At 40.3% G+C, this 24,105-nt stretch overlaps 1 protein-coding gene across 1 annotated transcript in view; it reads left to right on the forward strand.

The window, feature by feature from the left end:
• The window catches only part of DDX10 (DEAD-box helicase 10), a 190,018-nt gene that overhangs the window by 160,202 nt on the left and 5,711 nt on the right, over positions 1 to 24,105 (forward strand). Inside the window, exon 17 of the mRNA XM_054193646.1 lies at positions 17,035 to 17,168. Within this exon, the coding sequence (XP_054049621.1) occupies positions 17,035 to 17,168 (134 nt within the window). The remainder of the gene's footprint in view (positions 1 to 17,034; positions 17,169 to 24,105) is intronic.

The following is a 24,105-nucleotide window of genomic DNA, read 5'->3' on the forward strand; positions in this document are numbered from 1 at the left end:
TGCTGCTCCTGAATTCTAAGTAGGTTTCTCTCCAGTAGGAAAATAGATTTCTGGTCTTTCAATAAAGCCATTTTCCCAAGGGAGAGCCACTTTCAGCTGCTACTTAATACTGGTTAGCCAGTAAATCTGTGTTTGTGCATTTGATTGGGATCAAAGAGGAAGTGATGTAGAACTTGTAAATATAAATGTGCTGATTTCAAGGAGTTTTGGTGTGGATGTTCTGAAAATGTATTTATTCAGGTTAAAAAGAGAATGATATAGTACTAGGCTCTATTAATAAAAACTATTTTTTGGCAAATGTAGAAAGCAAAAAATGAAGAAAAGCATTGTAATAGTACAAAGCCAACCCCAACTGCAAAACCACCTCTCTTTTGTGCCACAGTGTCAGTATACCATTCTCAAAGGCTTCCTGAAGCTCAAAATACTGATTCCTTTACGCTGGGCTACCCTTGTTTGCGAATTACTATTTGGTTTTGGTAATTTGGTGTGCTAGTTGTTCTAGTTTCAGTTCTTGCTTGAGACTCGTTTGAACCTGTTCATGTTTAGAGGGACAACACTTGATTAATTTGCTGCTGTTTTTTGTTGGGCTGAGTGGTTCTTGGTGCTCACCAGGCTGAGATCCTGGATGTAACAGGCATTGCCAGCTTCTCCTGTCTAGCAAAGGTAGGAACACTCCTAACGTGTGACTGTGTGTGAGCTGCCACAGCGTGTGGTGCCCCGTCAGAACTCCATGGTATTTGTGCATGTGGTGTTCATGGGTTAAGTGATAGGACTCCATAGCGACAAGGAGAATTGCTTGTCGGGGAAAATGCAGCGGGGAAGACTTGGGAACACGAGTGGGGTTAGCTTGCTGAAAGGGTTTCTGACTGCAGTTGGAGTGGAGCCACCTTTCTCTTGGCAGTTTCTGCTTTCACAGTAGAAGTTGGTGAGATGAACCCAAACCAGCTGTGGATTACACCACAGCCCATGGCACAACCTAGAACCAGGATTGCACGGCTTTCATACGTAGGGCAGTAACCTGATAGCTTACAGGGCTGCTGCCACACGGTTCTGCTGTCTCCACTCTGGGAGACGCAGCTTCTGAGAGAACAGAGACATTTAGGGCAGTTAGGACTTCAGTTACTGAGCTTCATCTAGGTGCATCTTGATGTTTCTTATTTGCAATAGCAGGGAGTTATGAAGATTCTTTAAATGTGCTGTATCACGTGGAAAAATAGAGAGTGAAACCTCATCTGCTTAGTGGTGAGAGATCCTCAGTACCAAAGGACAGGAATTACGGAATCAAGGGTCAGTCTGATGCATCAGACATGTCCAAGAATCTCTTTGGTTTTTCTTTTTTTGTAATTTACTTCTGACAAAACAGTAATCCACGCTCTGTATCACCCAACAATCTCATTTATCATCCTGTCATCGTAGGAAGTGGTTTTTGGGAACTGGCTGAAAAGGACTGGCAACAGGGCGTCTGAAGCCCTCAAAGAGGTAGATTGTGTTCAGTGGTGATGCTGCTTCATCATAACTATGACGAGGAGTTACGGAACAGTGACTTGAATTATGAAGTCCCTTTAAGGAAATGCATTTACACATAACTTTTTTATCTCTCTTTAGTTATGCATAATGTATAAAACATGATTTTTTGCCTATTTAAGAAAAATAGACTTAATATAAAAAGAAAGTTTAATTAGAACTCATAACTGGAGATGTCAGAATGCTGATCCACAGATCTGAATGTACCTTTTTCTAAATTTAGTTATATATTCTTAATTTCATGATGGATAATATGTACTCAGTGCTTTGGGAAGTCATGCATAATGTAAGAAGGTTTTCTACTTAACAGTACCTCTAGCAAATGTTTTCTGTGCTAATATTGTATGCCAAGTAGAATGTGATATAACAAATTATTTATTTCTTTTCAATAGGTCATTAAATTTTATCCTCAAAATTTTGTGAAACTGCAGTAACTTAAAAAGGAAGCGTAACACATTTAAGTTACGTGCATGAGGAGACAGGTTTGCGGATGCAATCAAATCACAACTGAATGTTGCAATCAGGTGGCTCTACCGAGGCAGAAAGCATTTTAGCTATTCCATAAAGCTGAAATCCTAAACTTCTCTGTTGCAACTCCTGAAGAAAGCAAAAATATTATTTTCAAGGTAAAATGTTTCCTGTGCAAAGATATGTGACTTATGTAAAGGGGATCAGGCACTTAGGGTCCACCATCTCTCAGATGGAGAAATACTACTGTGTCTCTAAAATTATAATAATGTTTAATATTGTTTCAAAGTCACAGTTTTTTTGTTTGTTTGTCTTTGTTCAACGTAACACATGAAAAAGGTTTCTAAGGAAAAAGAAAAAAAGACTGGCTTTTGTCTATCATTTTAAGTATTAGGTCAAGAATTGAAGAATTATGTAAATCTAAATCATTGCATGACAGGTAGTGGAGAAAGTAGCAATTGAATATAATTTTTAGGTATGGGGTATGTTATGGTTGCTGGGTTTGGATTTTTGTGGAGATTGAAATGGTAAACACCAATGACTGCTGATTGATCCTTTATGTGGCTTTGCAGGTTCTCAGACCCAAGTAAATCTTGAGGAGGAGTTTCTAGGAGGTACTAATATGGCCACAGGAGACCCTGTACGTCCCTTCAGCAGTTTAGGAAAGATTTTTACGCGTTTATTTCTGGCAGCGGTAAAACACTTATATCAGTCTGACTTTGGTTGGGTTTGGTTGGTTGGTTTTCTGAGGAAGTGGTGATTTGCATTAAAACCAGAAATTATGAGTTGAAGTGTCATCCTACAGTCGGATGCATTGGGTGGATTATTGTTGGAACCCCATAGGGACCTCAGAGATGTAGTAAAGGACATTTGTGCTTCTCTAGTAGCTTGGCCGGGGTGCGTAGCTTAGCACACTGGGGCCTGGGCCTGTGAGTTGGGTGTTCCAGCAGTGGGATGTAGCCAAAACCACCAGAACCTCGTGGGAGCCTGGATCCTAGGGCTGCTTGCAGTTTTCAAATTCCAGTGTATGACACAGAAGCCAAAGGCGCTGTGAAGGTTTTGTTAACAATGTAACCGTGCGATTTGAATTTGTTCAGTGTGAAAACCGATACTGTGGAGCGTCCTCCATTATTTGTTTTACATATTTTATGCTCTTGGTGCTCCATGAAGACTGGAGGGGGTGGATGGCGCTGCCCTGAGTGGGGAGCCCAGCTGAAGTGGGTGGCTGACATGGACTTCTGATGGCCCCTGACACGGGTCACCACTCAGCTGCAGTTCTCCTCTCCCACACTCTGCTTTTCTCTCCTTCTCCAGGTGCTGCAATTCTCATACATGAGAACATGAGCACATGTCGGACTGATCGGTCAGTCTATCTTTGTCGGCTTGTTGGAAGCCAAACCAGCTGGGACATGTTTTCTTAACTGGTGATCTATTCAGAAAGTAGGCTTGCGGAGTCTTTTTGTCCTTCAGCAGGACAAGCAACAGCTCTGCATCTCAGTTTTCAGCAGGCCAAAAAAAGTGTTCTTCAAACCTGTATCCAGGCTGGTGAGCTTCTATGTTAGTTGGTGTGATCTAGAGGAGAGAAATTAAGGAAATAGGTCAAACACTTGAAGAGTAAATGAGCAATCTGTTCTCAGACTGGTGTAAAAAGTAGCAGGTTTCTTACAGGGAAATTCTAATAACATAGACTCTAGAAGTACCTTCCCATGATGAGATTGTTTAAATACTGGAATAAGTTTGTGAGTAGACTGTGGGATCCTCATTACCAAAAGCTTCAAAACCAAAGGTGAGAATGATGGATTTGTACCTTATTTACCGTGGAGGGGGATGGAGTCGGTGGCCACCAGCCCTGTTTTTCTGGAACTCTTTATGTTTTCTTTTGACATAGCTGCACTGTAGCGTGTGTCAGAGGCTTCTGTGTCAGGATTGAAGATGTCCCAGCTAGGAGGGTGGGACACACAGGTTTTGGATTTTTGGAACACAGCTGTTCACTGGGTTTTTCCTCTTGTCAGAGAGCACCTAACAGTATTTGTGTGTGGGTATTGAAATTACCAGTGTAGTAAGATTGACCAGTCATCCAGTTGTTGTCAGTCTCAAGAAGTTATTGATACAGCAGTTCAGCTAGTTCATGTCTTTGAGCTTCTTACAGCAAATCTGAAATCCAGAATTAATTAATTTTATTAATTTAAAACAAGCAAAGGTTCCAGAGGATGATGATGATATGCGGAGTTAGAGCCTAAACTTCACAGAATGTATGAACTCATGAATATTACAGTGACATGCTTCTTTTTTATTTGGTGTATTTATTTTTTTTGTAGTGAAGATAGTGCTTTTCATCAACATGACCTATAGAGAAAGCACGTCATGGAGCTGTACTAAATTCTGTTTCTGGTGGAAGTCTATTAGGGTAATAAAAGCTTGCGCCTTTATATCAGTTGTGCCCAATGAATTAAGAAGAACTGGCAATATGTCTACACTCAGGCCAGTAGATCCTGTTTTCAGTTTGCTGTTTCTGTTTCCAGTATTTACTAATGTGTGGCAAATCATAATTGCAAACAGATTGTATAACGCCAAAAAGTCAGCAGAGCAAATGAGCTGTTTGCACTGGAGTTCATAATGAGCAGTAAAGTTAGGCTAAAATTACTTTTTCTGACAGCTTTCTAAGCATGCTATGATTTATTTTTAAATGAATGAGATTAACATTTATCCTTCTTTTTCTCTCTTTCCTTGACATTTTCTATGTGTTGCAAGTATTTGGGGGAATGGAAGAGGGGGGCAATGATGACGGACCATCTTATAATTATTAAGAACATGATTGCTAAAAATCAACAGCTCGGTAAAAAAACCAAAACAGTTATTTAAATACATATTTTAATTTGTTAGATACATTATTTTCTTTTTAAGAAGTTAAAAATGGTAGGTAAAATGAAGGTATTAAGGAATGATGGATGAAAAAAATTTACTAGAATAACCTAAAAATAAACAATTCAAGAAATTAAGTTGCTGATAAAGGTTCAGATAGTGATGTGATTTAGAGAACAACCATTAACTGGGAAAGTTAACTTTGTTTTCTTAGCACGTTGTTTCCTTTCCTGGTTCTGAAAGAATATTTTCTTCATTTAGCTATATTTGGTAAGTTCAATTCAATGTGCAGTTAAAGGCTGAAAAACATACTAGGATTTGAGGAACTGGATATGTTTGTTTGTTCTTACTGTCCTCTTTCAGTCTGTGAATATAAATTAGGTTTGAGGCTGTTAGCCGTACCAAAATCTCATAAGATAGGATGCTCAGAAGTAGTAAATTTTGTTAGCAACAGAGAATGTATACCTTCATAAATGTTAAACTTACAATACAGCACCTGCTTGGATGAACTTATTTTTTCTTCCATGTATCTGCTGCATTTAAGATGGTTCTATTTAAACTATTAATTAGTAACTTTGAAGTAATATATGCAAGATATACGTTTTAGAAAATAATTATAATTCTGGTTGAAATCTGTTTCACTTTCAGAAGGAATAAGAGTCAATCTGACAGTAACCATGATTAAAAAATGAATAGTCATTACTGGGCGAATAAGTGATGGCTCTTGTATCATTTGCTAATGTCATTTTGGAAAAGAAAAATGGAGAAGAAAAAATTGGGACTTTAAATAGTTAGCATAAAACAGTACCAAATTTTGTGTAAAGTCCAGTGTAAAACCACCGTGCCTCAGAATACTGAAATAAAAACAAGAGTGGAGGTGGTTACTTGTGCAAATTAAAAGTTTGTTAATTTTAATCAGGATTATAATTAGTGATTCAAGTCACTGATTTAAATTGATCCACCCTGACTTTGCTATCTCTGATTCCTTGAGAAACAAATATAAAATAGCATTGTTTTGGTACAGTATGAAAAGTTCAAGTTCGTACCTGCCTATGCAAAGTTAGTAACATTATGTCGAGCCATACCTAAGTTTGATCGTTCAGACAGTTTTACCAAAATGTAATTTTCAGGGAGTCCAATAGAGCCATGTGTCACAAAAGCTATTCCCACGAGAGCTAAATGCCAAGGTAATCAATCATACAGTGTACTGTATCCTGTTGTTATGGATGTAATACATTATTTATGCAGTATAAAGATTTTTCAGATGTTGTTGAAATGAACAGGCAAGAGAACGAACAACTGTAAGGTATAATATGTCCTTAGCTGAAAATTGCAATTTCTTAGGTTAAAATTTGTAAAGATGCCTTCAATGCTTACAACATGTTTGAGACCAATTTGCTGCAAGTATGGACTTTCGGGGAGTTGGGAGAAGTCAGTTAGAAATCTATAATGCGCTGATTACACCTACAGATGAGTCCCGGATCATCTACTCTTAGTATTTGTATACCACTTGTATTTCAATTACTAAACCCAAAAGTTGTTGCTCAGTCACTGGAAATGGAGTAAAACATTTTGGCATCAGTACAAAGCCCAGAGACTGTTTGAGGTGCTACAGTGTGTGTTCCTCAATGAGCTATTGCATATAATCACCACTGAGATATTTAATGAGATATAATTAGGCACAGGCTTAGGCTTTTGATGGACAGTTTTCTCAGCTTTCAGTTTTCCCCTCACTACATTTTGTTCTTGTGCTGAGAATGGGATGATAGTCTTCTTCACTAGATTCATTTAATAAACTATGATATTTGTACGAGAAGCCCTTGAAGACTGATAGAAAACAGTATAGCAGTGGAAGAAAAATTGCTTGCATAAATGGCTACATATTGAAATGAGGGCGACCTTCTTCCCTTCTACCTGGCAGTTCTTTCTAGTTGGTGTGCAGGAAAATCTGCAGTCATGATCTTGTTACCCCTCCTTGGCTGAGGAGATCTGCAGTGTAGGGACTTTCAGGGGCAAAGGCACAGCACTGCTGTACTTATTATCCCCTAATAGATATATATATTTTTTTTTTTATTATGGTTACCTACCTACTTTTTGATCCCATGTAAACTCTTAACACCTCCTGTATTTTTTGTTGAAACATTCATGGCTTTGCCATTTGCCACGTGAACGGGTGCCTTCGGGTGTTTAGCCACGTGTTCCCTGGTTCTGTTTTGCTGTTTTGATTTAATTCCTCTATACCTGCTGCTAGCTATTCTCCCTCTTCATGTTTTTTCTACCTCCTTCCCAATCAGCTCCAGTGCCGTTCTCATGCCCTCTTACTCTTCCCCTTTCCTACTCTTTCCCATTTTTAAAATAGCTTGTCAGTTCTTCTCTCCACCATGGTTCCTTTTGTCGTCAGTCTGTCATCTCAATCAGATCTTCACTCTATAGTCTTCCTCTCTTTGGCCCACTCACCTTTGCCTTACAGTTATTCTCTGTTATTCTTTAATTCCCACTTCCCCGCTGACCTTTCATACTTTTCAAGCTGCCACATTTCTTCATGCCCTTCTATTCATTTGCAATGTAGACATGTTTCAGTTCTACTCGATAGACATCACAGAATCACAGAATGGTTTGGGTTGGAAGGGACCTTAAAGGTCATGTAGTTCCAAACCCCCTGCCATGGGCAGGGACACTTCCCACTCGACCAGGCTGCTCAAAGCCCCATCCAACCTGACCTTGAACACTTCCAGGGATGGGGCATTGAGAACTTCCCTGGGCAACCTGTTCCAGGGTCTCACCACCCTTACAGTAAAGAACTTCTTGATATCCAATCTAAATCTACCCTTTTTCAGTTTAAAACCGTTGCCTCGTGTCCTATCATTACACTCCCTGATAAAGAGTCCCTCCCCATCCTTCCTGTAGGCCCCCTTTAGGTACTGGAAGGTGGCTGTAAGGTCTCCTCGGAGCCTTCTCTTGTCCAGGCTGAACAACCCCAACTATCTCAGCCTGTCCTCAAAGCATAGGTGCTCCAGCCCTCGGATCATCTTCGTGGCCCTCTGCTGGACCCCCTCCAACAGGTCCATGTCCTTTTTGTGATGAGGACTCCAGAGCTGCATGCAGTACTCCAGGTGGGGTCTCACCAGAGCAGAGTGGAGGGGCAGAATCACCTCCCTTGACCTGCTGGCCACGCTGATTTTGATGCAGCCCAGGATGTGTTTGGCTTTCTGGCCTGCAAGTGTGCATTGACGGCTCATGTTGACATCATCCATCCTGTTCTTTAGCAACCGTTCTCTGATTTCCCTCTTATGCAGCTCCTCTTCTCTCAAGTCCTGGCGTTGATCAGCCTTCCTCTCACTTGTTGGTCGTTCACTTGGCCTTTCCATATCTGCTCCAATTTTTAGGGGGTTTGCGGATGTGACCACCCTCTGTTCTGGTGTTTGTCTTTTCCAGTAGTTCCTCCTTCATAATTTCAGGAATCTCATAGTCTTCAGTCTCCTTCTATGACAACATTTTGTACAACTCTGCCTTTTGCTTTTTTCCTCCTCTTATCTGTGGAGAAATCCTGTCCGTGAATACAAATTCATGTCTGTGCTAATGAGTCTTCTCTTAGTCTCTCTAGCTCTACCTTTCTGTCCACATTAAAATCTCAGCTGACATTTCATGGGTTAGGCAATTCTCAAGAAAAAAGTTCAGCCGCCTTTGCTATCTTCTTTCACAGTCACTGTGAGTATCACCACTATCTCTCACTTTAGCCTATGCCTTAGTATTGCCATGGTCACTTTCTGGTGCTTACCTTAATCCTTCTTAATCCTCCTTTTGTCCCTTCATTTTCCACAGATGACAAATTATATGTTCTCTGTTTCCTGCAGAGAACCCTGCTATAGCTTCTTCCTGCACTAACATTCCCCAACCCTATTGCACACATGATGTTACATTTTATCTCAATTTCCCGAGTAACGCCAGCTCTCAGCAATTATTCTTAATTTGGTTTTTTTTCACTTTGAAGTTGCTTTATGTTATTTTTAGACCTGAAAAAATTGTGTTTCTTTCAATTAATTGGTCTAAAAGATCTTGCCTCATATAAATCTTTCTTGTTCTTCCTACTTGATATTTCCAAGACATGCCTTCCCTATTCGTTCACGTGGCTGAAATTGTTATCAAGGGATATTATGATTTTCTATCTTGACTTCTGCAGTGTCTTCTCTGCCTTTCTTTATGAATGTCGTTTTGCTCCATTAGTATCTATTCAAAATGCTGCTGCAAAGTTACCTCTTCATGTGTCTCCACAGGCCCTTAACTTTCAACACCCTTCATGGCCTCTCATCTGTCAATTGCTATCAAGAGCTTAGTTCTCACCAGTTTACTGCCTGCTTGCTTATTTTTCAAACACCACTTTGATATTTTTTTTGGCCTCAGCTTTTCCTCGCGCTTAACACAAGCTGCTGGTAGATGGCTGCCAGTCTACCTCAGAAGCTTTCTCAGTTTCTTCGTCCAGGATCCCCTTTGCAGCAATGCCGGTAGAAATGCGAGAGGGCAGGTCACCTGCTGGGTCATGCCCATTGCTCATCATCTTCCCCAGGCAACTTCTTCCTTGTCCTTCAAGGCTGTATTCATCTGTTCTCTCATGTCTTCTACTTAACCCTTATGCTCTTTGGACCAGGAGATGTCTTTTGCAAAATTTTGTAGAAGGGGATTCATGGCTTGGGAAGGTGGATTTGACAACAACAAAAAAGTTAATGATAAATGACCCTGCAAGTGTGCAGCATCAGTCAGGCGCTTTCTGATTTACTGGTTATTTGTTTGTGTATGTATCTGAACAAATATGAATCTCTTGCAACTGATAAATAGATCCTGAATGAACAGACGAGGTCTTATTCTCACAGCAAGCGGTTGAGTCAGTGCCGTGAGCAGCAATGCTACTTCTGGGTTTCTTTTCCTCAGTTCTGTATGTAGAAGCACCAGTAGCAGTTAAAAGAACTTTCACTGCAACAAATTAATTTGATTCATATTTTTCTCTTTGTAAATGTGCTGCTTTGCATATGTATTTTGTACAAGCATTTAGAGTGCGTGACTTAAGCAGTACAGTGAAAACATGAAAGTCTTGTAGGACAGGAGCTTAATGTCAGTGTTGCTGTTGCTTGTGTACTGAATACAAATCAGTTGTTTCAAGAAAAAGAGCAGAACTAACCAGTTTATAGAATTATGTGACTTACGAGGTTTCCATTCTGATTATTTCGTGTCAGTGCTGCTGTTGATCTGCTCGTTGTTGAAAAATGCTCCAGTCACTAAGCAGAGAGTGGTCTCTGCTCCCAGTCTCCGCTGTCGGTGGTGGTGGTGGGACACCTCTGCTGCATCGAGGCAGAGGAGGCAGCTCCTTCAGGCTTGTTCAAAAGTGCCAGAAAGTGATACAGAGAAAATTCTCTTGTGTGGGCACTGTCTCTGTGGACGTGTGCTGAGGCTCCCTGGAGAAGGCTGATGTGTGGAAATGTTTGAACACAGAGACTACTTTGGAGAATTACTTTTGTATTTGAGCAGACAGCCATGACTGCTGTGAACCTAAAAGAGAAAGACACAGTCCAAATATTCATGTGTGGAGAATATAAGTTTAAAAACAGTGTTCTGCATTGTGGTTTTCTGCGTTGTTTTTGAGGGGACCTTAGACTTTTGGACACATCTGTTGGAATGGTTAATTCTTCCAGACATTTTTACCCATTTCTTTTTGTAAGGCATAGTGGGGTAAAAAAATATATTTTTTTTTCTGTGCTACTTGCTCACTTGCAAGCAAAATGATACCAGACAACCTAGCATTAGAAAGATTTCAAAATAAAAATTGCTTAGACTTTTCTGGTTTGAGGCCTTTGCATCATTAAATGCTTTAAATCAATTTTGTTTTAGACAGGGATTTAGTGTGAATGGTAGCATCTCTCTCTAGCTGGTGGCATGTCAGGCGCAGGAGCCTTTATGCTTTGCCGGAGATGAAGCTACTACTCTGTTAACTCAAATGCCATAAACTTTGTCTATGGTACTAAAGATCCTAGCTTTGATCTGTTATGGCAAATAAACCACCTGTGTGCTTGTGCCCGTATTTCGTTACACCAGAACTATTAGCTTGCGCTCCTGTGAAATCCGTGTACAAGCAATCTCTAAAATCAAGAGTATACGCAGTAGGTTAAACCCTTCTGCTTGTCCAAATTTCATATGTTCCACTGCTACCAACCTAGTAACTTAATTTCTTTTAAGTTGTATTTTCGTATCTGTAACATGAATTCTATTTAAGATAACAGTATAGTTGTTTTATCCTGACCTTTCCCACCAGAATTATATTAGTCTGCCCTTTTGTTAAAATCACATTGATAATTGTGGCTAGTGGCAACTTGAAGAATCCTGCCTTTACAGTAGGTATTTCACATACGTCTTACAAGAGCAAATGAAAAAATGAAAAGCATAAGATATAGTTCTGGGAGGTACCCATCATGATTCAAATGCATATTAAGAGCAAATACATTAAAAAAAAAAAAGTCTTTGAGTAGATTTAGAAGTTTCAGCATTTCATATGAGGTAGGTGAGTTTGTAATTGTAAATTTACCAAATTCTATTATCTTTCTTTATATGCATTCATTATGTTGCTATTAATTCTGATACGGACTATAAGTACTTTGTAGAGATCAAGTCTACAAATAAAGCATAAACTTACTACTATGAAAATGACAGAAGCTTTACTAATACAAAAAAGCCGGAATTGAATGTGTGGAAATTTCTATGATTTTTGTGTTTTCAGTGGTTCTGAACTGTGCTTGTGGCAGGAGCGATTTTCAGTACAAATTGCTTTGCAGTAGGTACACAGCAAAGATTTGAGTGTTGGTATATAGGCATCAGCGTGTGCTAGTTTGGAACACAGGCTTACCCATTCACTGACCGTAAAATGTGGGGTATTTAGTAATGCCAAGGAAGAAAATAAAGTATTTTCATGCACGTTATTTGAGACCACTAGTAAAAACAAGATTCTGCTGACTAAACTAGGCTAATTGTATTACTTAAGATGTCAGATTGCTTAACAAGAAATAAATGGCTGACTGGATGAAATTGAACCTTGGTGTGACTGCTAGTGATTGGGAAGGGTGAATGATTTGAAGACGAAGCGAAGAGTTATCTGTTCCCTTCTACTGAGAACTAAGAATGGTATTCTACAAACTGATGTGAAGACCAGGAGCTATGTCTGACTCCTCTCAGAGCCTGAAGATCACTTAGATCATCTTAGTGCAAAGGCTATGTCTGTCTGACTGACCTGCAACCTTGGTTTCTCCAGTTTTTGGTTACCAGCCTTTCTGGCGAGACCCATGGAACTTGACCAGTCCTTCTGAAAGAGCTGACCGTCTTTGTGTCCACATCATCTCCTTTCTGTGGTGTGCCTTGAATGCATCTGTGTGCTTCGGACCAAGAGAACAGAAAGTCCCTCAACAACAATGTGTTCTCTGCTCTTCCCACCTTTTTCTGTATCACTTCCTAGTCATCTATAAGAAGAAGCAAGCCTAGGAGGAGTGGCAAAGCCAATTGTGGAATGTCACCTGTATGTCACTTATTAGAATTAATGTTCAATGATGGTGCAGATGACAAAGGGTAGACAACAACAGGAAGAAAGCTTGCGTGACTTGGTCACAGTTCATGAAGGTTAACCTTAAACACCACTGCATGTATCTTAGAAATGTGGTGGAAAGTTGGCCTTTTCCCTCTGAGCTTGCAGGATCCTTCCCTTAGTGGAAATGATGCTTTCAGTGTTTGGATTTGAAGGCTATTGATGAGCATTAGATGGTATGGAGTGTGGTTGTCCAATTTTGGCATGGTGTAAGCAGCTCTTTGTATGTCAGATCGGCACTTGGTTCACCTCACTGGCTCTCAGTCAGTTTTCAGTATGGTTAAGGCTTTGGTCTTGATCTTCAAAGCAACTGTTGGATCAAACACCCCAGCTACATCAAAGTCTGTATTTCTATTTGTGAACTGCCAGAATAGCTGTATTCCGTTGGGGCAATGTAGATGATGAAATATCACAGCAGCTATGCATCAGCTGGGGGCACAGTGTTGTGGGTTGGGGGTACAGGCTACGAAAAAAACCCAGCTTGCGAGGCAATCAGGTGAATCCAGAGCAAGATGTTTTTAAGGAAATGCTACAAAACCTCTCTGTTTGTGAATGTTCTCCATCATAAACATGATGCAGAAACAGCTCCCATTTTTATCTGAAAAATGACTTTCAAAAAGAAGAAAATTAATAAAATTTGGAATGCTGTCAGATCGTGAAAGGGATTACATTCTTAAATATCCTTTTATGGGAGCTGTAATAAGCTAAAATTTCAAAGTTGTTGTTTATTTTAAAGTACTTGTTTAAGGCAACCTCCTAGTAGTATTTAAAGCTTACCTTTTCTTAGCATTAAAATCACAAACAGCGCTAACTGGGAGAGGCCATATTATTATCAAAAACTAAACAGTGGCATAGCTCAAAAGGAGTTGAATATTTTATAACTGTTGATGGACTCAAATCAAGTCTGATCAACTTCTAAACAAACCGTAAAGGTTTTTTTTAGCTGATCAGAAATATCCCCCCAGTGTGCTTTATAAAGTACTGTGGACAGAACTGATAGTGCCAAAACTCTGCTCCTTCAACCTAGTTGCTAGGAACTGATAAATTGCTTCGAGGGCTGAACATAAAAATTGCAACTCCAGACAATTTAATTGGATAAAAAAACCCTGCTCTTAAATTAGATCTAAGTTAAATACCATAATAAATATGCTTCTATAAATTAACACTTGGAAAATACAACATCGTTTCTGTATGTACAGGTTTTTATCATGGTATGTTTTTTCAGTTCTCCCTTTTTACCTGATGATAATACATAATTTTCACCTGAGCACCTAATGCCTGGTAGAAATAAGACATCATTCTGCTATTTGGAATTCTTGAGTACCTTGATTGTCCGTTTTCTTAAAAAGGTATATAAATTTCTTCATTTTGAGCTTCTCTTAGCCTGCCTAACAGGTTTACCTGAATTCCAGCAGCCATTCAGCCTTCTTTACAAAGAGAGGACGTAGTCATTAGTCTTTTAACAAAGACACCTAGAAGCTGAATTGGAGCTGTTCTGTGGAGAACCCTGCCCTGTTTACCCAATCTGGTGTGCATTTCCAAAATCACTGCAGTAAGGTAGAGCGTGATCATTATTGACTTGGTCGAGTGTGGAAGGTTGAAGGCAACAAGGTTTCCAAAGCTTCCAGCACAGAAATTTTGCTGATTTTTTTTTTTTCCCTAAAATCTTGAGTTTGCGTAAGAAGAATCTTCTTATACCTCAGAAGGAGACTATATGAATGCAGAAATGTTTGCATCTCAATGCTGTGTTCAAACTGAAAGTCTTCATGCGAAGTTTCTATGGAAGTAGATTGCAAAAATACGTGGGCCAATCTGGTATAAAAAAAAGAGAGAGCTTGTCACCCCTGAGCAGAACGCAAATAGCAAGGTGGTTACCACTGAATCCTGTTCTCCTGGCCAGCCTGATGTGATGTCTGAATGGGTTTCCTTCCACAGTTGAACTCCAAAGCACATTGTTGCTAACCTTAGACATAAAGTACAGGTGGTGAAAATCTGTTCTTCAGTTAATCTCTTCTTTGATAGCAGTTCCTTAGGAAGGATCTAATCCTGAGTCTGTAAATTGCATCCTGTTTGTATCTGAAGAACTTGTACAAGTGTTATCTTGAATGATGATTTTACTTCTTTTCTCCAGCTCTTGTGGCGAGTAATGTGAAGTTAAGTCACAAGATTTCTTCTTTCTGACTGGCTGATATAAATTTGAAGCAAGAGGGGAAAAATAATGAGTTTATGTTGTTGAACTGTGGATGATAAATATTCATGCTCAAGTTCTTAACAATTTCAGGGTTTTACGGATATTTTAATGAATACGTAACCGGTGGTACTTATAAGAAATATAACCTCATGATTCCTGGTGAATTAGAGGCATCTTTGCCAATTATTTCTTTTGCTATAGTAAGCATTACCTTGAACACATCTCTGCAAATTTTCTGATGGAAAAAATGAATACGAATGTGTAATGAAAGTGAAGGTTTGATCTGTGTATGTGTAATTGTCTTACATGTGCATATATAAATGACAAAACTTGGGAAAGAATGCAGCCTCAACATTTTACAGACGTAACTAAGAATATGAATGAACAGCCCAAGACTTAGATGATGACTGACAATAAATATTAGCATTACAGAACACTGTTGCAGTGTCACACATACATATTAAAAAATACTTTGTTCCGTACAACAGCTTTGAATGCTACATCTCTCTTTTCTTTCTTTTTTTTTTTTAATATATAACTCGTATGCACCAATTGTACTGGAAGAATAGATGCAATGGGAGGGACAAGTAAAGAGCAAATATTTAATGTTCAAAGAAATTGAAATAAACTATAATTTAATGCAGAATACTTTTCAAATATGGAAATTCATTAACAAAAAGGTGACCTTGAAAGTAGTTTTCTGTTGAGTTAGTAGTGCTCTGTAATATTGTACTAAGAGATGAACTAGAAGATATTTTTGTAAGCAAAAAAAAAAAAGTAAAAAAAAACCAAAACCAACAAAAAAACCCCCAAAACAAAAACACAAAACCAAAACCGATTTTGTTGTGAAATAGTACGTGAAGTTCCTGGTAATCACCATGCTTTCCAGGCAGTGGTTGTGTTGCCTTAGGCAGTTTATAGTGCTGCTGAGTCTGACCACGCTTTTAGTGATTTTTATATGCCCAACTATACAATTACCTTTACTAGTATTTCAAAATAGTCAAGAACAAAATGCATACTTAGTATCTTCTCCTTCTGATTGTAAATCTGGCTTTTATCCCTCTTTTCTGCTTGCTTTCAGTGCCCTGCAGAGGTGTCACTGGACAAGCAATAAGGGGCCCTTGCAGTGGTGACTAATCTTACCCTCCGCCAGCTCATTTCCTTCCACTCACTCTCTATGCAGATGTAAAAGGGACCTTTGGTATGGTTTTTGTTTGGTTTTAGGTTGATAGATGGAAATAGTGAAAAAACAGAACAAAAACGAACATTAAATATTTAATGCTGCGAAGTTATTCGTAGAGTGAAGGATCATTTAAATGAGTACTGTTTTGGAAACTCAGCTCTGTGAATGTTGATTAAATATATAAACAAAAGGTAGCAATGTCTTTAATTATAGTTTCTTTGCGTTTGTTTTTGCTTTTCAGCATAAATATGTATGGATCTAGGGTTCAACGTGCTTAGAAATTCCCTTAAGCTTTTTGTTTGCATTTTTGCATGCATATACAATTGCATATGCCCTCCAGTCCTTCTGCTTTCTTTGTGCCTGCTAGCAAAAATTTGCAGAAGTGGTGCCACCAGTTCAGGACTGTGTGGAGCAGAACCTGTATCCGCAAAAGCAGGCAGCTTTATTATATTATCCAAGACCTTTTTATGGAGCAGCATCTTCTGTGCCCTCTTTGTTAAGGAATTAGTGGGGCATTCCTGCACCCTGGGGAAGCTTGCCAGTGCTGGCAGCCCATCCCGAGACCTGCTGCGGGGATGGGGGGAAGCTGAGAGCTGGAGAGGGGAGATGAGAGGGTCTGGGAGGAAGCCTGAAGCACATGCATCACTTGTGGTGGGTGGCTGAAACACCCTTAGAACAGTTAATTCAGCTTAAGCAGCATTTTGGTTTTTAACTGCAAGGGCACCCGGGTGAGTTTTAAATCAGAGTAGTTTGTGAAATACTTACAGCAGGGATTAATGTGTCCACAAGCTTGTATCTCTTTGCCAGTGTGTTTCCGAGAGACAGTAAAGCTTCGTTTTACTTAAACGCTTTTTCTCAGATGACTCTTGATTAGTTGCTGCTCAAATCTCGCTTAGATTTGGTAGATTTAAGATGACCATACTGGGAAGGTAGAATTTGAACGTAAATCCTTGTCCTTCCTTTTTGAATAATATTTCTTCAACCTTTAACAAACAGCCTTGGAAGAGAGCACCGATGATGACAGAAACTATTCCGTTTACATGGCTATAATAGCGATGGCCTTTGACTGCAGTTGAGGGCAGTGGTTTTTGTTATGGTACCGCTATTAATGGGGTATAACATAATGTAATGGGCAAGTCACGTGGGCTTGTTTGCGTGTCTTGTAACTCTCCATTTGTCACCTGGCAGGCTGAAGAGGAAACAGTGGCCTTTCTTGCTCACAGTGGAAGTGAAGAAGAGTTCGATCCAAGCACTCTTCCAGATCCTGATAAATACAAAGATTCTGATGAAGAGCAGGGTTCAGAAAGTGAAGACGGCTATAGGTATGTACACATCTTCCATGCTCATTTTGAAATGCTCATGTTTTTTAGAAAGTGTTTTTCATTTTACAGTCATCCTCTTGCTCCTGAGACTTAGTATTTGTGTGTGAGGTAGGTGCTGAACAGAAATCAGTGCTAAAGGCTATTATTTTCTTCTGTGAAGCCGTATGAGAAAGATTTTTGAGTCAGTGTTGAAGGCATCTCGGTGAGACTGTTCCACATGCAAAAATCTTGACTAGTTCCCTGGAGGTTTCATGTGTTTCAGAAATACATTTCTCTGCTGTCACATTACCAGTTCTGTTTGAAAGGAAAAACGTTGAAGTCATTTGAGGATTTGGATGAGCCCCCTGTGCTTGTGCTATATTAAATAAATTTGTGCACGGTGCAACTTGATAAGTTTTATGATTCAGTGTTGCTCAGATTCTCCAATACCACAAATGAAGTGAAATCCGAGTTAGAAGTAAATATATAATAAAATTAACGATGTTAAACTTTTCTTCTTAATTTTAAAACAGTGTTTTTAATTATATAAACCAGAAGATTTTGTTTCTTGTAGCTTAACAGCAAAGCATGGGGTGGGGATGAGGATGTGTAGTTGATGGCAACCTACTGCAGGAAGACTGAGGGATACTGCATGAAATCCCGTGTGGTTTTTATCATTGGCTTCACCGCAACAAGAAGTCCATCTGTGTGTTTCTGACAAACAGCCTATTGTGTAACAGATTCAGAAACATGATCTTGACACTTAAATGGGAGTATAGTTCTTTATTTTGTCTATGTTCATAAATCTCTTGCTCTTCATGTCTGAATCAGCTAAATCTTAGTGACTAGATTGTCCCTAGCCCCCTGTCACTGCACGTTGTGGAGGCAGGACATAGGACTGGGTGTTGGACATGGATTTAAGGACTGGATAGCCCTAATTTAACAGCCTGGTGACCATGTCCCCTGTAGCCCGTTCACCAATGTGTTGGTCAATAGAACTGACGAGGATGGGAGAAATGTATTGCTTTTTCTGAGCAGCAGGGAATTGCTCTTTCTTTGCGCAAGGAGGAGGAAGAGGGTAATATAAGTCAATTGTAGTTCCTTTTGGTCTTTCACTTCCCTAAGCAGGTTCAGTATCTCCACTCCATGTAATGTGAATGAAAAAGCTGTGTAAAATGTCAATACAAGGGCAAGAGCAGTGGGCAACAACGTGGTGACAGATAGATTTGGAAGATGACAGGGTCCAGGACAAAATTACATTTCTAGGGGAACCTGAAAGGAGTGTGTCAGAATTACGAGCTGTTGATGGCTGTGGTGTGCAGCGCAGCATGTGGCGGTTAATCCCGGCTGGCTTGGGCCGGCCTAGGGAACATCAGTCATGTCTTTACAGGCTAAATGGATTTGGCCAGTATGTGATCTTAAGTACTGGCACATGATTGTCTGTATTGTCCACAACTGCTGTGACTTCGGATGGTGCCAACTAGAGCTCTTCTGGGCAACGTCCCAGCATATTTTGGCGCGGTAGGATATGCCAAGGACTGTTTCTAGTAGGCAATGCTGATGAAGCCCCATTTCTTTTAGGTGTGTGTGAGTGAAAAATGTAGTGGTCTGTTCCCTAGCTCTGAAGTCAGCTTTGAGGCTCAGTGTAGGTATGTCTGGGGACTTGTGAGGTGCTCTGAGTACCCCTTAGGAGGCTTTTGTGAAAGCAGAGGCCCAACTGAAAGAGGAAGATGCAGTGAAGGAAGTTAATTTAGGGCTGGAAAAAGAGGAAATCAAGAAAAGCAAGAGAATTTGAATGACCAGTAAGCCTATGGGTAAAGGAAAGTGGTAGCTGAAGAGGCTGATGGCGAGCATAAGGCCACAGAGAAGTGGTATCGATTTTTTTCATGAGGGAGAAAGGAGGTGGAGGGGATGTATGCATGAAAGGAAGAGAGACGATGATGGGGATCTGGTGGATCAAGAAGAATAAATATGAGAACAGGCAAGAAATCTTGCTGCCAGCGGGAATGAGGGTTTTATGTTAAATCAACGCTCACGCACCTCTCTAGAGCTGTATGATTGTATGATCAGCTGCTCTTGGGGCTGGGAAATATTGACCTGATGATTTTAACAAAAACAAATCAGCCGAGAGTAGCACACAGTGAAATTAGGCTTTGAGATTAGAAAATACAACTCTGTTCTGGTTTATATTTCCAAAATTCACAGATTTTGCTCAAAGTGTTGGATTAAAATAGAAATATGTTGGGCTACACTAGCTGCTACTTCCTTTAAGAGGAAAAAATTGCTTCCTAAAGGGATAATTCAAAGCAAGTATGTGAGACTTAGGGTATCTTCCTTCATCACTCTTCAAAAAATAGACCATGTGTCCATGGTTTAAGTACTCAAAAACTTTGTTGATCTTTTCTTCCCTCCGCCCCGCATTTTTTTTTAAATTGAGGGAGCTATACAAATCATGAGTTAAATTTGCCTTTGAGTTAAAATTCCCTTACAGCCATACCTCTACAAGCAGAGTAAGTAATGACTCCAAGCATGTAATATGAGATTAATTTTTGTATATCTAGCAACATTCATCATATTTGGTTTAAGGCTATCAATGTATGTTGTTAATGACGTGAAAAATTTAAGTGTATCAAATAGGGTGGAAGAAAAACAGCTGGATTTCTTAAATATTCATTTTCCAGCCAAATTAAATTTCTGATATTTCTAATCCATCCACCTCTTTAAATAAAAATGTTGAGGAAGAGCAAAGTTACGATTGACCTCATCATTACCTTCTTTAAATCTTTAATAAGTGAGACTGATCACATTAACTCTTAGATCAGCATGGAACAGATCTTGGACGTGAGGGGATAGGAGAAATGTCATAGTTCTGTCATTGTTTTGTTTGTGATTTTATGGCCGGTCACCAGCTGACAGGTCTGCAAGTCAGCAGTCAGTGCTGCTTGTTTGTGTATCTTCCTTCACTTATGAAAATTATGGGCAAATTGCAGTTTCTTACACTGTCTTCCCATCCCAGAATGCTGATGTTGACCTGCTAAGTTGTCTGTGATTCTTGATGCAATTGACATTACATTGTTTTTTGAGATGATTCATCTGCAAATCATGGTACTCCCTCAAATGTGCATTGTTCAGGTCATATCAGTGACTTTGTGAAGGCCAAAACTTAATGTTGTCATAGCCAGAAAAGCCCCATAAGACAGACATTGTAAAAAGGCTCTGTTTAAAGGCTTGATCATGCTGTTTAGCTGCAAAATTGGATGTTGAAACATTGGATAGCTGTTGATAGAGGCATGATATTCTTATGCCATGAAAGTCTTTATAATAGTTATACTCTAGCTCACTATATGAAATGGACCTGATGGTAGAATTTCCTAGTGAAATTTGGTACCCTGTGCTCTGCCGGTCAGACTAGATCCTTCCTGTGAACTTGGCATCTGCAGAAATAACCTTTTAAAAAAAAAAAGAAAAAAGAAAAAAATGTAGTATGTCATGAAGAGTCTCATGAATGAAGGAGAAATGGGATGAGTATTTACTGAAACTCTGCAGTTCAGAAATTAACTATCAACAATTGGAGGATGATGGTGGTCACACAAAAGAAAAGAAGAGGAGCAGATTTGAAGAATGTCAGTGTCGGATGAAGCTGAGGAGTGAATGGATGCAAGGGTTACGTAGGTGGTTAGCAGCATCTCCAAAGGCAGCAGCATGTTTCAGAGGTTAAGCCTCTGGCAGAGGGACATACAGCAAATCAAAGGGGTTTCATTGAAGCCATGGTCACCTCCAGCTGGAGCAGTTTCAACCCAGAGCATATTGATATTAGATCCGTATGAGAATCAACCCCTGAATGATTTCAATTTTCAGACTGGTTTATAAGCTAAAATTTCTTAGCGTAAACAGACTGAACAGAAAGTCCAGTGGTCCAGGGCTGGGTCAGGTACTGCTGCTTTATGGTCAGCAGTGTCTGCGATGGAAACAGGGAAGAAAAGTGCCGCTACAGCTTCAGACATCTGATTCGAGTCCACTGCCGCTTGTCCGCTAGAGCCTTTAGAAAGTAAAGGTGACCTCAGAGCAGAAGCAAGATGTTAACGGTTGGTTTGACTGCTTTTACCCATCAAATCTTCTGTATACTTCTTGAGCAATAGTAAGAAATATTAAGCGTAGTCTCTTGCTGGTCTGATTTCCATTTAAATATTTATTTTTTCTTCTTCCGGATTATGGTACGTCAGCTCCAAGACAGACTTCTCTTGCTTTTAGTTCTATTACACTGGTATTTCATTACAAGTAGATTATTCATCCCTTTTCCTGCAATTGTTTTTTATAAATATAGTTTTAGAGCTGTTTTGATTTACATCAGTGGAACGGCCAGTAAGGGAAATAACCCAACACGATATATTTTCATTATCATTTCTATGTGCTGTAGCATTCTGACAGCAAGTAAGAAAGAAGCTGCACTGGGCTTCATGGAAGGGACTGCAGTAATTAATCTTCATTAGGATTGCTGTCATGGCCTTGTGAATTAAAATTTATTATGTGGAAAAAGGTTTGTGGCACAGCATGTTTGATTAGCAAAATGCCAATATTTATGGGATAAATTATTCCTAACTTTTCTGAACTGTATTTTATTAGCAGATTCATTCATTATTCTGTGCATTTCTTTGCTAAAGGGCTCGTGTTGCTATATGGCAGCCTGGAAACTCGACTCATGGCCTGCAGTTCTGTGGCAAGGGCGGTTTGTTTCCAGGGCAGCGCTGGTAAACCTAGGCTCCAAAGCAAGCTCTGATAAATGTTAACTGAATCATAACCTGTCTAGAGATCTCACAGTACCACATTGTTTAAACAACAGCAACTTAGCTGCGTGGCTGCACATTCAGATGGCTGACTCTAAGGCACTTAAAATTTAAATCTTACAGCTTGTCAAGACATACCTTGAAGCCCAAAAGCGAGTTAAATACTAACAATTAAAAGCTTCCTGTTTTTTCCCGGTATCACCTCAAAACACACTTGTGAGATTATTTTTTAGAAATTAAGAGAGTTGCTTGGCATATAGTTGTCAGGTTCATATTTAGATCCCATGTTTCCCAGATGCCATTCATATATACTGGCATTTATATATATATGCACCTGTCCCAGAAGGGGAAAAGAATTTTGGGGCAGGAGTTACCAAGGCTCATTGACAGGGCTTGAAACTAGATATGAGGGGGGAAGGGGAGATAACTGGGCCCGTCAGGAATAAACCCAAGAGAGGCATGCCAGGGCTTGAAGGATGGTTGACTAGCGAGGACTCTCACTCTGCCATTTCATTTGAGAGAAGGGACAGACATTTAGAAATCATGGAAGCACCTGAGAGGGTTCTGGTAGGAAATGGGGCCCACACTCACAAAAAGGTGCTGGGGTCATTAGCTCATCGGAAGTGCATCTGTACCAATGCACGCAGTATGTGCAACAAACAGGGGGAGCTTGAAGCCATGATGCACCAGGAAAACTACGACATAGTGGCTATCACAGAAACGTGGTGGGATGCCTCACACGTCTGGAGTGCCACAATCGATGGCTACAAGCTCTTCAGGAGGGACAGACAGGAAAGGATTAGGTTAAGGGCCAATAAAGCTGATATCGCTGTGGGAGTCTGCTATAGACCTCCCAACCAAAGCAGTGAGGCGGATGAAGCTTTCTATAAGCAGCTGGGGGAAATCTCGCAGTCACTTGCCATTGTTCTTGTGGGGGACTTTAACCTCCCGGATATCTGCTGGGAATACAACACAGCAGAGAGGGAACAATCCAGGAGGTTCCTGGAATGTGTGGAGGATAACTTCCTTCACACAGCTGGTAAGTGAGCCGACGAGGGAAGGTGCCCTCCTGGACCTGCTTCTTGTGAACAGGGAAGAACTTGTGGGGGAAGTAAAGGTTGGTGGCCGTCTAGGGCACAGTGATCATGAGATGATCAAATTTCTGATTCTTGGGGAAACAAGGAGAGGGGTTAGTAAAACTGCCAGCTTAGACTTCCAGAGGGCAAATTTTGACCTGTTCAGAAGACTGCTGGACAGAATCCCTTGGGAGGCTGCCCTGAAGGATATAGGAGCCCAGGAAGGCTGGACATACTTCAAGAGAGAGGTCTTAAAGGCACAGGAGGAGGCTGTCCCTGTGTGCCGAAAAACAAGTAGGCGGGGAAGGAGATAGGCCTGGCTAAATAGGGACCTTTGGCTGGACCTCAGGAACAAAAGGCGAGTCTATGACCTCTGGAAGAGGGGGCAGGTCTCTCATGAAGACTATAAGGGTATAGCAAAGCTATGCAGGGAGAAAATTAGGAGAGCCAAAGCACAGCTAGAGCTCAACCTAGCTACAGCTGTTAAGGATAACAGAAAATGTTTCTATAAATTCATTAACAACAAAAGGAGGATTAGGGAAGATCTCCCTCCCTTACTGGATGCAGACGGAAACATAGTCACAAAGGATGAGGAAAAGGCTGAGGTGCTCAATGCCTACTTTGGCTTAGTCTTTAGCAGCGGAACTAGCTGTTCCCTGGACACCCAGCCTCATGAGCTAGGAGACAGGGAGGGGAAGCTGGATGAGGTCATCACAATTAAAGAGGAAGTGACCAGTGACCTGCTGCACTGCTTGGATGCGCACAAGTCTATGGGACCGGATGGGTTACATCCAGGAGTGCTGAAAGAGTTGGCAGACGTGCTCGCCAAGCCACTTTCCATTATCTGCCTGAAGTCATGGCTAACTGGGGAGGTCCCAATGGACTGGAGGGTAACAAATGTAGCGCCCATCTACAAAAAAGGCAGAAAGGAGGATCCGGGAAACTATAGGCCTGTCAGTCTGACCTCGGTAGCAGGGAAGGTCATGGAGCAGATCATCTTGAGTGCCATTACAAGTCATATAATGGACAAGCAGGGGATCAGGCCTAGTCAGCATGGGTTTATGAAAGGCAGATCCTGCCTGACGAACCTGATCTCCT

Source organism: Rissa tridactyla, chromosome 1 (assembly GCF_028500815.1).
Source record: "Rissa tridactyla isolate bRisTri1 chromosome 1, bRisTri1.patW.cur.20221130, whole genome shotgun sequence".
Taxonomy (NCBI): domain Eukaryota; kingdom Metazoa; phylum Chordata; class Aves; order Charadriiformes; family Laridae; genus Rissa; species Rissa tridactyla.